At 42.7% G+C, this 13,464-nt stretch overlaps 1 protein-coding gene across 1 annotated transcript in view; it reads left to right on the top strand.

The window, feature by feature from the left end:
- Positions 1-13,464, top strand: part of gfra1b (gdnf family receptor alpha 1b) — a 44,797-nt gene that overhangs the window by 25,875 nt on the left and 5,458 nt on the right. The window contains exons 4-6 of the mRNA XM_061232191.1: positions 6,190-6,541; positions 9,051-9,160; positions 9,628-9,762. Coding sequence (XP_061088175.1) covers positions 6,190-6,541; positions 9,051-9,160; positions 9,628-9,762 — 597 coding nt within the window. The remainder of the gene's footprint in view (positions 1-6,189; positions 6,542-9,050; positions 9,161-9,627; positions 9,763-13,464) is intronic.

Raw genomic sequence — 13,464 nt, 5'->3', positions numbered from 1 at the left:
TTTGTTTGCTTGCTGTAGATGTAGGATGAGTTATATGATTTCATTATGAAATGGTTTCTACCCTGCTGTTTTCTTTAGATTCTCCCTACTGTCCCTTTTCCCTAAAATGGTCCATTGGACTCTTTCGTTTTAGCTCAGTAATGAAGGCGGATCAGATCACTTTTTAATGCAATATACAGTCAACACAATCACAATCCTTTGAAAAAAGAAGAACATTTCAATGCAGCTTCATATCATATTGGCCGATGAGAGAGAGAGAGGGGAGGGCGGGGTGCTGCGGAAAGTTGACAGAGAGACTGAGAAAGGGATGGTGAAGCAGAGAGAAAGAGAGCGGCAGAAAGCTCTGTGGGGATTGATTCTGGAAATCGTGGCTGTGTATGATCAGATTTGTTGCAGTGCCATGTGGTTTTATTAGATTAGAGCTCAGTTTGGGAAAATGTGGAGACTGTTAAGCAGCAAATAAAAAAACTACAGGACTCTCCTCCCCGCACCCCAATCCCCCTCCCCACCACTGTTCCTAGTGTTATCACTGGAACAGGATTTGTTCTGATATATTTTATTTCCAAAAATGTTTTATTTTACAACATTCCAAAGATCATTTTTATTCAGCATTATCTTCCACTGAAAGAAATAGTGTCCCTCAAGCTTTGTACACACTCTATGATCACTGAAATTGGCATACGGGTACGAGCTGTGTGCTTGACTAGGCTACTGTGGAGTGAACAGAATTGGGTTGGAAAATGAAGGAACCTCATCCTGCTAAAATATATATTATATATATATATAACTATAATACAATAACACAATAACTTATTTCTACCAAGCCACATGACTGCCTCTTTCTCCCAATTGCATATTAGGGGTGCACAATAATGCAATGAAAAATTGTTTTGTTCATACCGAAAATCAAAACAGGTAAGCCACGGTTCATATGCCACTTTGTTTTATTTGCTAACACGTTATTAAGGTTCCATTTTAAATTATTAGTAAACCAATAGCAGATTTCCAAAGTGTTAAGGCTAGTGCTTCAGAATGCACATGTTTAATTCCACTGAAAATCTTTGAGGATTCATAAGCTATTAAAAGAGTCTAATTAAATGTTGCACGCACAACAGCCTTTAGACCTCTTTCTCTGCCCAGCCAGGTGTTAAAAAGTGACAACTGTGGCAATGTGAGGTGACACCACACCACCTGATGCTAGCATAGTATCAGCACAGAGTTCACACCTCCAAGTGCTCTTTATGTACAACCACACACATCCACATGGAGCCACAGTACTGCCCTTCCACACACCCGGTTACAAGAGCTAAGTGTACAGGTCTTACTCTGATCTTACCATCCAAAAAGAGAAGCCGGCCAGATCCTGTAATTTCATATCAGAACCAGACCTGGGTACATCATTGTTTTGGATAAAATTATTTTCTACGCTTTACTGAGCCTGTCTGGTGTATTAGAACATATGAAATTGCAAAACAAAGTATTGCAATCCAAATATTGAATCCAAAACAATTATGTATTTGACCCAGGTCTTATCAGAATTTAAACACAGACACATCATGATTCTCTGGATTATGCTCACCTAAAATCCTCAAGCTATACTTTCTTTAGACAACATGAACTGTGAAGGCTCAACCATGTCTATGCTTCCCTCTGTGAACCCTGTAAACAAATTTTGTTTAAAAGTTTAACTTTAAAAGTTTACTTTTTCCTGAGTTACACCAGGCTACACCATGTTCTTTCTCAAATTTGGTGAAAACTGGATAAAATACGGAAAGGGGTTGCCAACATTATTTCTTAAACTTCATGTAAATGACTGTAGTGCCCCCTATTTGTCAATTGTCACCATGTTTTAGTTAGTACATACTGACCAGTACACATGGACCACATTTCAATAAAGGGAACCCACACAAGATTTGAACCCACAACTTTCTTTCTTGGAGGCAAATGTGACCACCGGACCACCAGTATGAAACTTAGATGTTTTTGAAGAGGTTTGGTCTAAGGAGGCATTACCCCAAACTTCTATAGGCATTAGGACTTATTTGCTCCTAATAGCGCCACCTATTGGTCACGAGGTGGCAAAATTGGCATGTGTCCACATAGTCATAGACTACATATAGTGTGTATATGAGTTTGGTGAGGTTCAGACATAGGATTGGCAGGTTACAGCCTTTTTAGAAAAAATGGCTACACCCACAACAATTAATTGACATTGTTTGCGACATCAAATGTGTTTTAGAAAAAAATCCAAATGCCAGAAAAATGTAAGGGTTACCAACATTATTTCTTTAAGCAAACTTGTTGATCTGAAGTATATGAAGGATTTTCCTTTATCCGGGGCCAAAGATACACTCCCTGCATATTTGCTATAGCTGCTATAGCTGTTAATGGCTGACTGATACAAAATTTTCCTGGGTGGTATCAAGTCAAGACAAGATATGTCTAGACGTGATACCTTTTATATCTTTTGATCTTTGAACATCCCGTTGGAGACTTGCACAGAGCCTTGAAGCCTTCAGCCTTGAGGAGTTACAAGCATTTGAACTTATTTGCTTCTTATAGCGCCACCTAATGGCAAAGATGAAATGAAATGTGTTTTTGAAAAAACAGCGTCGTTGTATACGTTGAGTAATGGTGGAGTAACTGAACTTAAATAACAAGTCATGAATCATTCCTTTAACTGACCTGAACCCCCTAATCACAGCAATGTGATCTGACAGCCCCCCTTATCAGCCACACAAACTGCACCTCAATACACAATGTTATTAATGCGCTTATAGTATGCATACCCAAGGTTCAAGGGCGGCACGGATGGTGCAGTGGGTAGCACTGCTGCCTCACAGCAAGGAGGTCCTGGGTTCGAATCCCCGTCGGCCGGGGCCTCTCTGTGCAGAGTTTGCATGTTCTCCCTGTGTCTGCGTGGGTTTCCTCCGGGTACTCCGGTTTCCTCCCACAGTCCAAAGACATGCATGTTAGGCTGATTGGAGAGTCTAAATTGCCCGTAGGTATGAGTGTATGAGTGTGTGAGTGAATGGTGTGTGTGCCCTGTGATGGACTGGCGACCCGTCCAGGGTGTATTCCTGCCTTTCGCCCAATGTATGCTGGGATAGGCTCCAGCCCCCCTGCGACCCTGTTCAGGATAAGCGGGTTCAGATAATGGATGGATGGATGGATACCCAAGGTTCAGGCGCACTGAGATAACTCACTTCAGCTTGCTCACTTTTTTTATAAACCCCATATTTTGAATTATGTTCCTCTTTGTGAGCCATATGCTCAGTTTTGCCGAAATAAAGACAGTTTATACTTGTATTTTCAATGAAAACCTTGGTCCCAAAATAAAAATCACACTCTCCGACACACCTCCAAGAGCGAAAGAATCTAAACCAGCCGCATGCAATGAAGAAACAGGTTGTGTTGTTTCAGGTAAAAAATAAAAAGGACAGCCGAACCCCTCTGCAAGAGAGAGACAGACAGAGAGAGATGCTGGATTATTGGATGGGCTGTGTTTTTATTGTCCTTGGGCCAGGGGTAATGCCAAAAGAAAATAAATCATTAAGAGCCGTTATATTGAAGTATTTGGCTCAGTTATTTGACATACATATGACTTCAAATATCACCCTGTTAGTTTGCTTGTAACAGACACTCTGTATCACATCACTTGCAACATCCATCCATCCATCCATTATCTTAACCCACTTATCCTGAACAGGGTCGTAGGGGGGCTGGAGCCTATCCCAGCATACATTGGGCGAAAGGCAGGAATACACCCTGGACAGGTTGCCAATCCATCGCAGGGCACACACACCATTCACTCACACACTCATACCAATGGGCAATTTAGACTCTCAAATCAGCCTAACCTGCATGTCTTTGGACTGTGGGAGGAAACCGGAGTACCCGGAGGAAACCCACGCAAACACGGGAAGAACATGCAAACTCCACACAGAGAGGCCCTGGACCTCTTTGCTGTGAGGCGGCAGTGCTACCCACTGCACCATCCATGCCGCCCTCACTTGCAACAATAAATCTATATTGGTGGGATATTTCCCTGACGGTTAAAGAGAAGAACTGAAACTAAAAGGGGGTGGAAAGAGTACAAGCTTTATCGTACAGTAAAGAATAAATACTGTACACTCCTAAATATTTACCAAGTAGATTATCTTCTTGGTATACATGCTTCATAGAACAATCTAAGTGGAGCATGAATTAAAACTATATATTGACTGCACAGGTACTACATATTGTGGTGCCTCGGGGCGGATCCTGAGGTGCAGAGAGTGGGCACAGCTAGGAACCAACACAGGAGATAGCAGATGTCAGAAAAAATACTTTTTTATTTTTTCTGTGTTTTTTTTTTTTTTTCAGGGTATCGGTGATAGCGCCCCCCCTCAGGGCAAGGGTAGGGGAAAACTGGAGAAATCAAAGGGGCCATTAAGGCAAAAAAAAAAACGAAGATTCTTCCCAGACCGGGGTATTTTCCAGGGCTTCCTCCCTCCTCCCCTCTTCGGCTGCGTCAGGGCTGGCGGGAAACACAAAGACAGGGGGTGAATAGGAAGGGAATTTATCTGGCTCACGTGACCGGCGTCCGTTTCCAGGTCTTCGGTGTTGCCGTCCGTGAAGGTGGGGTCTTCCTCAGGTTCAGTATGGCTGGGCGTTGCAGGTCCTTCCTCTCTCTGCCTTCCACACTCTCACACGCTCAGGAATGGCACCAACTGACCCTGGCTGCAGCCTCGACCGCGCCTTAAATCCCATTCCCTGCTCATTAGGACAAGAGGCTGCAGCTGAGTCAGTGATTTTCCACTCTGCTCACTCACGTGCGCTGGCCGGGGTCCTGGACCGCAGGTAGAGGGATCTCTCTCCAAGGTGCTGATCTCCTCATCACCTCTCTAGGCAGATATACCCCTTCGCACACCTCTCCCAATGCGTGACGTCTGCGCGGTTGACCTGCACGGGCCCCTCCAGGGTTCTCCACCCACGTGGCACAACATTCAGGAGCAGGGGTGCCACAATATAAACAACACAAGTCCATGTTTCATAGCAGAGAAATATTACCCATTATATTATGTTTATCAGGGATTATATTGTGTATTTGATTTCATTTTACACTGAAGTGAGTGTTATTGTCAAATAAATGATTAATTTTCTTCTGAATAGAAGACCCCCGAATGAAAACTGAATGCCCACTTGTCCATATGTTTCTATGGGAATGCATCTATTTTAACTGAATGTTTATTTGCTGGGCATTGATAAACAATTTAATTTATAAATCATGCAAATAGCAGATTTTTGCATTTACAGTGGAACCTTACAGATTGACCAGTCAACCAAACAGAGCATGAACCCAGAAGGAGCTGAGGCAATTATGCCTTTTCAAGTTCTTGAATACAATTTTCTTCCTTATTTTCACCATGTAATCCTCCAGTGCTTTTCCTGGTGAATAGCTTTCAATGTATCTCCAGTAATCACACATAGCCTACAGCCTTGGTTTTTTGAAAGGATACAATGTACAATATGTTCAAAAGGTTCTTTAATTTGTAAACAGTTCATCCAATATAGATGAAAATACCCTCAAATTAAAGCTAACAGTCTGCACATCATTGTATCCTTTCAAACTCAAAGTGCTAGAGCACAGAAGCAACATAACAAAAAATGTGTCACTGTCCAATCAATTATGGTGCTTCAAGTATAAAATATGTTGTAATTATACTTATACTTATTGTTTTATTGTTTTATTTATTTGTAAAAAGTAACTTAATAAATAAGTGGTTAAGGTACATGACAGGGACCCGCAAGGTCACTGGTTCGATTCCCGGTGTAGCCACAATAAGATACGCACAGCCGTTGGGCTCTTGAGTTAGGCCCTCAACCCTGAATTGCTCCAGTGGAGGGAGGATTGTTCCCTGCTTAGTCTAAAATCAACTCGAAATCGTTCTGGATAAGAGCGTCTGCCAAATGCCTGTAATGCAATAATAAAATGTGCATTTTGACTTTTTTTATTTCAAAGTTCAGAATGGCCCAAATTCCCAAAGGGTTCAAATCTTTGAGGATTTACTGTGGAATGACAAAGGACAGTCAACACAACCTTCCAGTTTATTCCAGGAATATTGCAGACATTTTTCATCAGAGGTTTCACACCACCTGTTCAGCATCATCTCACAACTGCACCCCCTACTGTCCCTCCCAATGCAGGTGAATCTGCGGTGACAAAGGAGAACAACTGCCTGAACGCAGCCAAGGCTTGTAACCTGAACGACACCTGTAAGAAGTACCGGTCTGCCTACATCAGCCCCTGCACCAGCCGGGTCTCTACCGCTGAGGTCTGCAATAAGCGCAAGTGCCACAAGGCCCTGCGGCAGTTCTTCGACAAGGTCCCTCCCAAGCACAGCTACGGAATGCTCTTCTGCTCCTGCCCGCCTTCCGACCAATCAGCATGCACCGAGCGCCGGCGACAGACCATCGTTCCCGTGTGTTCCTATGAGGACAAGGAGACACCCAACTGCCTGTCTCTGCAGGCATCCTGCAAGACCAACTACATCTGCCGGTAAGTCTGCGGGCATCCCGCAAGATCAGCTGCGCCTGCAGCTGAAAGTGTTTTGGTCTGTAAAACAGGAATATTCAAAGGTTGGTACTTGGTATGTGGAGAGTCTGTATCAGTGGTAGAAAATTCTACACATTTTTAGTTTAGAGTAGGTTTAATCCTATTATATTATATTTTCTCTAAATGTTTAAAAAAAAAAGTCAGTTGCCAGTAGTGATTGTTACATCAGCATTGGAATGTTAATTTAAAGGTCCCATACTGTACACCTTTCCAGTGCTTTCTGATAAATGAAAGAAGATGTTTTAAATACCAAAAACAATCTATCCAGTTTTACATATCTATTCTCCACGCCTCTCATGAGTTTTACCAAGAACAGGCTATTTTAGTGACTGTGGCTTTATGGCTCATTGATATCAACAAACCTGTTCTAATTGGCTGGCTAGCTCCAATGAACTGAACACCATCTATGCCTACTGTTTGGATTGTTCTGGCTACAAGATGGGCCAGGCTGAAGCAAACGAGCGTATCGTTGTAATTTCATAACTTCAAATGGCACATTTTCTTCATACGGATTGTGTGGATTTATGTAGGGACTGTGCGTTTTAATTTCTGCTTTCAGTGTTTTATAACACCTTCAACACTTTTATAATCCATATAGCAAAGGAAATTTCATTTTCTCCAATATTGGACATTAACGGCTTTGTTCCAGTGCATGGAAAAAAGCTCCATGGCCTGGTATTGAACCGGACAGCAGCCCTGCACGGCAAGCACATACATGTCATGCAATTTCCTTCTGGAATGACGGACCGCTGGCAAATACGGCTGCGCTTCTACTTGGCTGCTCTTGAGCTCCTTGTTTGATTGTCGTTTTCTTCCATTTTTGCTATTTTGTCAGTCACACACAAGCCTTTTAAAGCTTTACATGTAACATAACTCAGATACCTGGGTTTAACAGCAGAGTATCTGTAGCCTTTTCAACAAAACTCATACCTGACTCCGTCGTTGGCTGTAACTTTGCTGGACCCGTGCCTCCACTCCATCAAGTTCACATCGATCCTGGTCTCTTGAGTCCATTGAGAGAGTAACCGATCTCCTCTTGTCTTGTCCGGCTATAGCCACCCTCGGCTTGGCTAGCATACCTGCCTAATCTATGGTTCTGTCTGCTGCTTTCCTGTTGGCTCCTGCCGGTGCTCTAGCTGGTTCTGTCCCACTGTCTTTTGAAAAATGTAAATGCACCATCACCTGTGAAAAACATTGACCCTGATAATTTTCTGAAACAGATTACTGACTGTCGTATCCCTGCCCCTCTCTGCACCACTTCTGAAGAGTTAGGCTCTCACTACAGTAACCTCCTCTCTAAGTCACTAGAGACACTAGACACTAGCACCCTGGTACACCCCTGAGCTCCAAATTAATTCCACTGGCCGCTGCCTAGAACGTCTCTTCTCCAAGAGGACAGGACTTGTGTTAATACCCAGGCCTATTCTGAACACCTCAGAAATTACAAATCTGCCCTTTTGGTTGCCAGATCCTGTTACTATGCCAAAATGTTTTTTTCTAGTAACGGCAACACCAAAGTTCTCTGATAATTACCTCCAGATAATTTTCCCTTACCCATCTCCACTGACCTTTGGAATAAATTTGTGATTTCCTTTCAGTGGAAAGAACTGCTCATATCCAGTTGAGTCCATTCACAAAGAACTGCTCATATCCAGTTGAGTCCATTCACAAAGTGCTGCTCATATCTAGTAATGCGTCCCAGCATCCCACTACTGTATTTTAGGAAGACCTCTCAGGTAGTCCATTTTGCATGGTCAATGGGACCACTATATCGGACCTCATCATTAAGTCTATATATAAATATATTTTATTTTGTAAGTACCTTGGCTAAGTATGCAACAACAAAGGCAATGCGGCATCTAAATCATGCCTCTCTGGTCCTCAACCTTCGGAATCTAGAGCTTGTGCCGCTTATGAAATGCATCAACTTGAACTAAAAACTGATTCTTATATTTATAATTGTGAATATGTACAATAAAATTCATATGTTGACATGCACAGGCACTGGAAACAATGTTTCTGTACAAACTGCTTTGCAGCGACATGAAGTGTATTTTCTTGCATTAAACCCAATTGTAAAGCTGGCTGAAGAAATACTGCGAGAGCCAGTTGAATACATACACTAAAATAAAAATAAATTGTAAAAAAACCTTTGGCTGGCTAAAGACCAATTAATGACTAGTGATGATTGTTGTAGGGAGGCTTGCATGCTGCAATTTGATGGTTACTCATTCCTGTTTTTATAAAGTTACAGGTTATATTTTTTATCTACTTGAGCAGAAAATATGATTTAGTACATATTCTTTCAGCTAGCCTATACCATAGCAATAATAAGCAGCTTGTTGTAACGTGGATATCAGTACTAGGCTGTAGAAGGTTTAGTTGTGGGACCACTTTAGCTTCTGTTTTTATCCGTGATCAGACAAGCTATCATTTGTTCTGTGTCTATCAGGTCACGACTGGCTGATTTCTTTGCCAACTGCCAGCCCGAACCACGTTCCCTTTCCGGCTGTCTGAAGGAGAATTATGCTGACTGCCTGCTGTCGTACTCAGGCCTCATTGGTGAGTTTAAAATATACTGCCCCGACTGTTCATAAATTCAGCTTTGCATCTCACAAAGAATGTGTCCTGCTGAAACCGAAACGATCCTAAATTTCATAGACAAGAGTAATCTAGAGTAATATATCTGTAACTACAATCCATGTTCTTATCCAACTTCCCGATTTCTTGGACCTGGAATAGCTTTCAAAAACTCTATGAACAAGAGATTTGTTTCATCTGAGAAGATTTAAAACAAGAATTTAGGAAGCAATGTTGGCAATGTATATTGTTAATCTTTGTTTTTGTATTTCTTTATTGTGCTCTCCTGATCAGGTCTCCCTTGTAAAATAGATTCTACACCCCAGTGGGACTTTAAATAAAAGTTAAATAAAGATGATATAAAGGATATTTGCATTTAAAAAAAACTCCTTTGTAATATTGACCTGCGCATGTTGTATTGTACAGTGATTTTTGTATGTGTCCTACAGGTACAGTGATGACTCCTAACTACCTTCGGTTTCCCTGGATCAGCGTTTCGCCTTGGTGCGACTGCAGCAGTAGTGGAAACAGCAAAGAGGAGTGTGATAAGATCAGACAGTTCTTCAGTGACAACCGCTGCCTAAGTGAGTCAGACACAGCCTCAGAGTCATGTTCACCTGACTGTCTGTGTGACCGTGTCTGTGTGAGAGTCACAGCTGTAGTCTGAAAGAGTTAAACTTAGTTTGAGAGTCACGGTCACCTGTCTGACTGAGTGACCGTGTCTGTGTGAAAGTCACAGCTGTAGTCTGAGTGAATCAGACACAGTCTGAGAGTCATGGTCAACTGTCTGACTGAGTGACCGTGTCTGTGTGAAAGTCACAGCTGTAGTCTGAGTGAGTCAGACACAGTCTGAGAGTCACGGTCACCTGTCTGACTGAGTGACCGTGTCTGTGTGAAAGTCACAGCTGTAGTCTGAGTGAGTCAGACACAGTCTGAGAGTCACGGTCACCTGTCTGACTGAGTGACCGTGTCTGGCATTAATTCAGAGCTCAAGGATAAGCAGGTTGCATTCATTCTTCAGTCTTGAGCCTAAGCAATTGGGTTGCAGTGCACAAACCACCACAAATGTGCCGTTTGGACTTGGACTGAGAAGTTATGACATCAATACGCTACACTCGTCTGCTTCGGCACGACCCACCTCATAGCCAGAACAAATCCAAGCGCTTGGCACAGACAGTGCTCTCTTACTTGGAGCTAGCCAGCCAATCAGGACAGAAGTTCAATGATATCACTGAGCCTTAAAGACACAGTCACTCTTCTTGGTAAAGCTCATGATAGAATGGACATGTAAAATTGCATAGAGATTGTTTTTGGTACTCTACTCTTCTGGACCCACCGAATGAACCATTTTTGGAAGATTCTGGAATAAATCCACCTCATGGTGCCATATCCCCCTAACAGAATTCCAGTCACTGGTAGATTCTGCGCTATGGCGGATGCAAGCTGTTCTGGCGGCATTGTGGCGGCCTGTACGCCCTTTTAAGCGACTTCCTACTGGTGCTTCCACTTTTCCAGTCGCCACTTGAACATTTGCCTTTCAAGATGGACATAATGGCCCTGAGCAGGTAAAAGCAGGGCGAAACTAATGAAACAATGGTGAAGTGGTGCCATAATTACAGTCATCAGAGCCAAGAGAAAGGGCACCCAGACAGACCGCCCCGTGATTCACTGGAGAAGCTAGCATACCTGAGTTCCTGGCTGTCTGCCAGGAACCTGCCCTGTACAGTGGTTTCGTGTTTCATTTGGCAGTTTGCTTCTGAGTAAAGAATTTCACTGGCCGGGAAAAAATAATTGCGAGATTCCGACAGTAGGCGCACTCACGTTGCATTTCAGCCTGTGACTGTCGGAGAAGTCATTTGTAGCAAGATTGCCCATAATCCATAGTGGTTTTGCTTTTCACACAAACACCACCTGGTGGCGAATGTGAGGGTATAAGGTATATCTTCCACCGCAACACTTAACCTCATTAGCACCAGCATCTCATACATAACTTTTAAAGATTTAAAATGACACGTGGGACCTATTGCTGTTTATGTATGGTGTGACTGAAATTTTCACTGCCGTTGACCGTAATCGCATGCTTTCGTTTTTAGCGTTCGACTGATCAAAGAGCCTCCTGTTAAAAAGCTAATTGTATGGGTTACTGCTATTGGCTTATGCTAGCTACATCATACTAACCTCACACGGGGACCAGTAAAGGCCAACAACACACTAGCACTTACTTCTTAGAAGTTTTATCTCCACTGTTGTGAAGTAAAAAACTGGATAAACTGTGTTTTCTGTGAGAAACATATTGTTGAGTTCACATGCAAACTCAGCGGTCTACATTCTAAAGGTCCATTTTGCCCTTCCAACATGAAGTTAACAAACTTTATAATATATTGCTTGTTACGTTACATTCCTGTCTGGCTTTAGAAGCGAATATTAACAGCTAACGTCAGCTAGCTAACTTGTATGTTTCACAAACATTTGTTAACTGAACATTAAGTTAAGCTGTTTTGAGAGCAAAGGGAGGCCCGACCGAGTATTAGTATAATAATAAGGTGTATAAAGTCATGCGGGAATCATGTAACCCCAGTGATTAATACAATAAACTTTTATTTGTCCTCTTGTTCCCTTCTAAATGCTCTTCTGACAAAGATGGCTCGTTCATTGACAAGAAGCTCACTTACAACAGCTGAGCTAATTTAGGCTGCCTGAGTGTGATTTTACCAGGTGGTTTATATAGGCTACGTACATGTTATCCTCCTAACTTTACCTTAAACCTAGGTTTTCACTGGTTTGTGCTTAAGACAGTATTGCCCCAGCAACAAGCCCATCTATTTTCCACCAGGGTTGTCCATATTCTGAGAAAAAGGGAATGAAACTGCACCTCTTAGAAAGATCCATGTTTTTATCCATTTTATCTGAGTTGTGTATGAATAGAAACAACTATTGATTAAAATGTCTGTTTCCCTCTGGCGAGTATTTTGGTACTGTATTTACATCCGGAAACAGACTTTTCAGCTCTTTCGTGATAACGGAAGCCTCTCATGATGAAAAATGTTACTGCTGCCTCCCTACTGTCGGAACCTGCAAGTACGTCAGACCGCTGTGCATTAGTGCTCTAACATATGCCACCTGGTGGTGGTTGTGTGAACAACAAGTAATTACTGTGGAAAAATTAGAAAATCCGATGCTGCCCAGCAGATTTTCGGAGGCAGAAGTGCCGAATGAAACACGAAACTACCATAACTGTTACCTTTGAATTCACCTGGGAGGGCGGACAATGGCTGGGACAGACATACTTTCTGTGCTCAGACAGAAAGGTCACAGACAAAATACAGGTTCTATCCATCATTGAAGGAGAATAAAGCTATCACTTTTAATACTGCCTCCGTCTTTGGGGTTGTTGATAAACATTAGCAGCAACAGCTCTCTGGCTCACAAAGTCACAGTGTCATGTACGGATCTTGGGGATGATATCAGCTTATGTTCCTCTCAATAAAATTGCTAGCAGGTGATAAAACCCAATGGAAACACTGCATGCAAATCAGTGGAGCATACTACACCATTGCTGATATGAAATGGCTGATAAAATGGCTTCTACCATTTTGACTGAACTAGTATAATTAGAGGACACTGGCACCTCTAATGCCTTATGGGGGACAAGCAAATGAGCCAGATGCCTTTGGCATTAGTATTTAAGCGCTAACTCACTCAAGATTTTGAGCTCTGTGAGCTGAAAGTGTCCTCATGTCCTCTCTTTAATGTGCAGTCTCGTCTGGGGGACGTACTGTTAAAACGTATTAACCTTCAGAGATAATGACAGCGCCGTCCTGCACACTGCGTCTTCTTCTGTCTGCAGGGTCACACAGAGCACCGCAACCAGAACTAATCACTCTCACAGAGCTCACCAATCACTGCTGATCACTGTCACACAGCCCACCAATCATTGCTGATCACTGCCATACAGTCCACCAATCAGTGCTGATCACTGTCACACAGCCCACCAATCAGTGCTGCTCACTGTCACACAGCCCACCAATCACTGCTGATCACTGCCACACAGTCCACCAATCACTGTGATCACTGCCACACAGTCCACCTATCACTGCTGAATGACCTGAGCATACAGCCTTGCCCTTAGCTATCTGATAAATCTACAGTTTTCTGTAATGTTTAGAGTATTACATTTAAATCTTTAATCTTTAATAATATGGGGAGGTGGCCTGTAGTGGCCAAGGTACATGACCTGGAAGGTTGGTGTAGCCATGATAAGATCTATACAGCTGTTGGGCTCCAGG

This window comes from Conger conger, chromosome 2, assembly GCF_963514075.1.
Source record: "Conger conger chromosome 2, fConCon1.1, whole genome shotgun sequence".
NCBI classification, from domain to species: domain Eukaryota; kingdom Metazoa; phylum Chordata; class Actinopteri; order Anguilliformes; family Congridae; genus Conger; species Conger conger.
The sequence above is the reverse complement of the archived record's forward strand: the minus strand, read 5'-3'. Positions and strand labels throughout refer to the sequence as shown.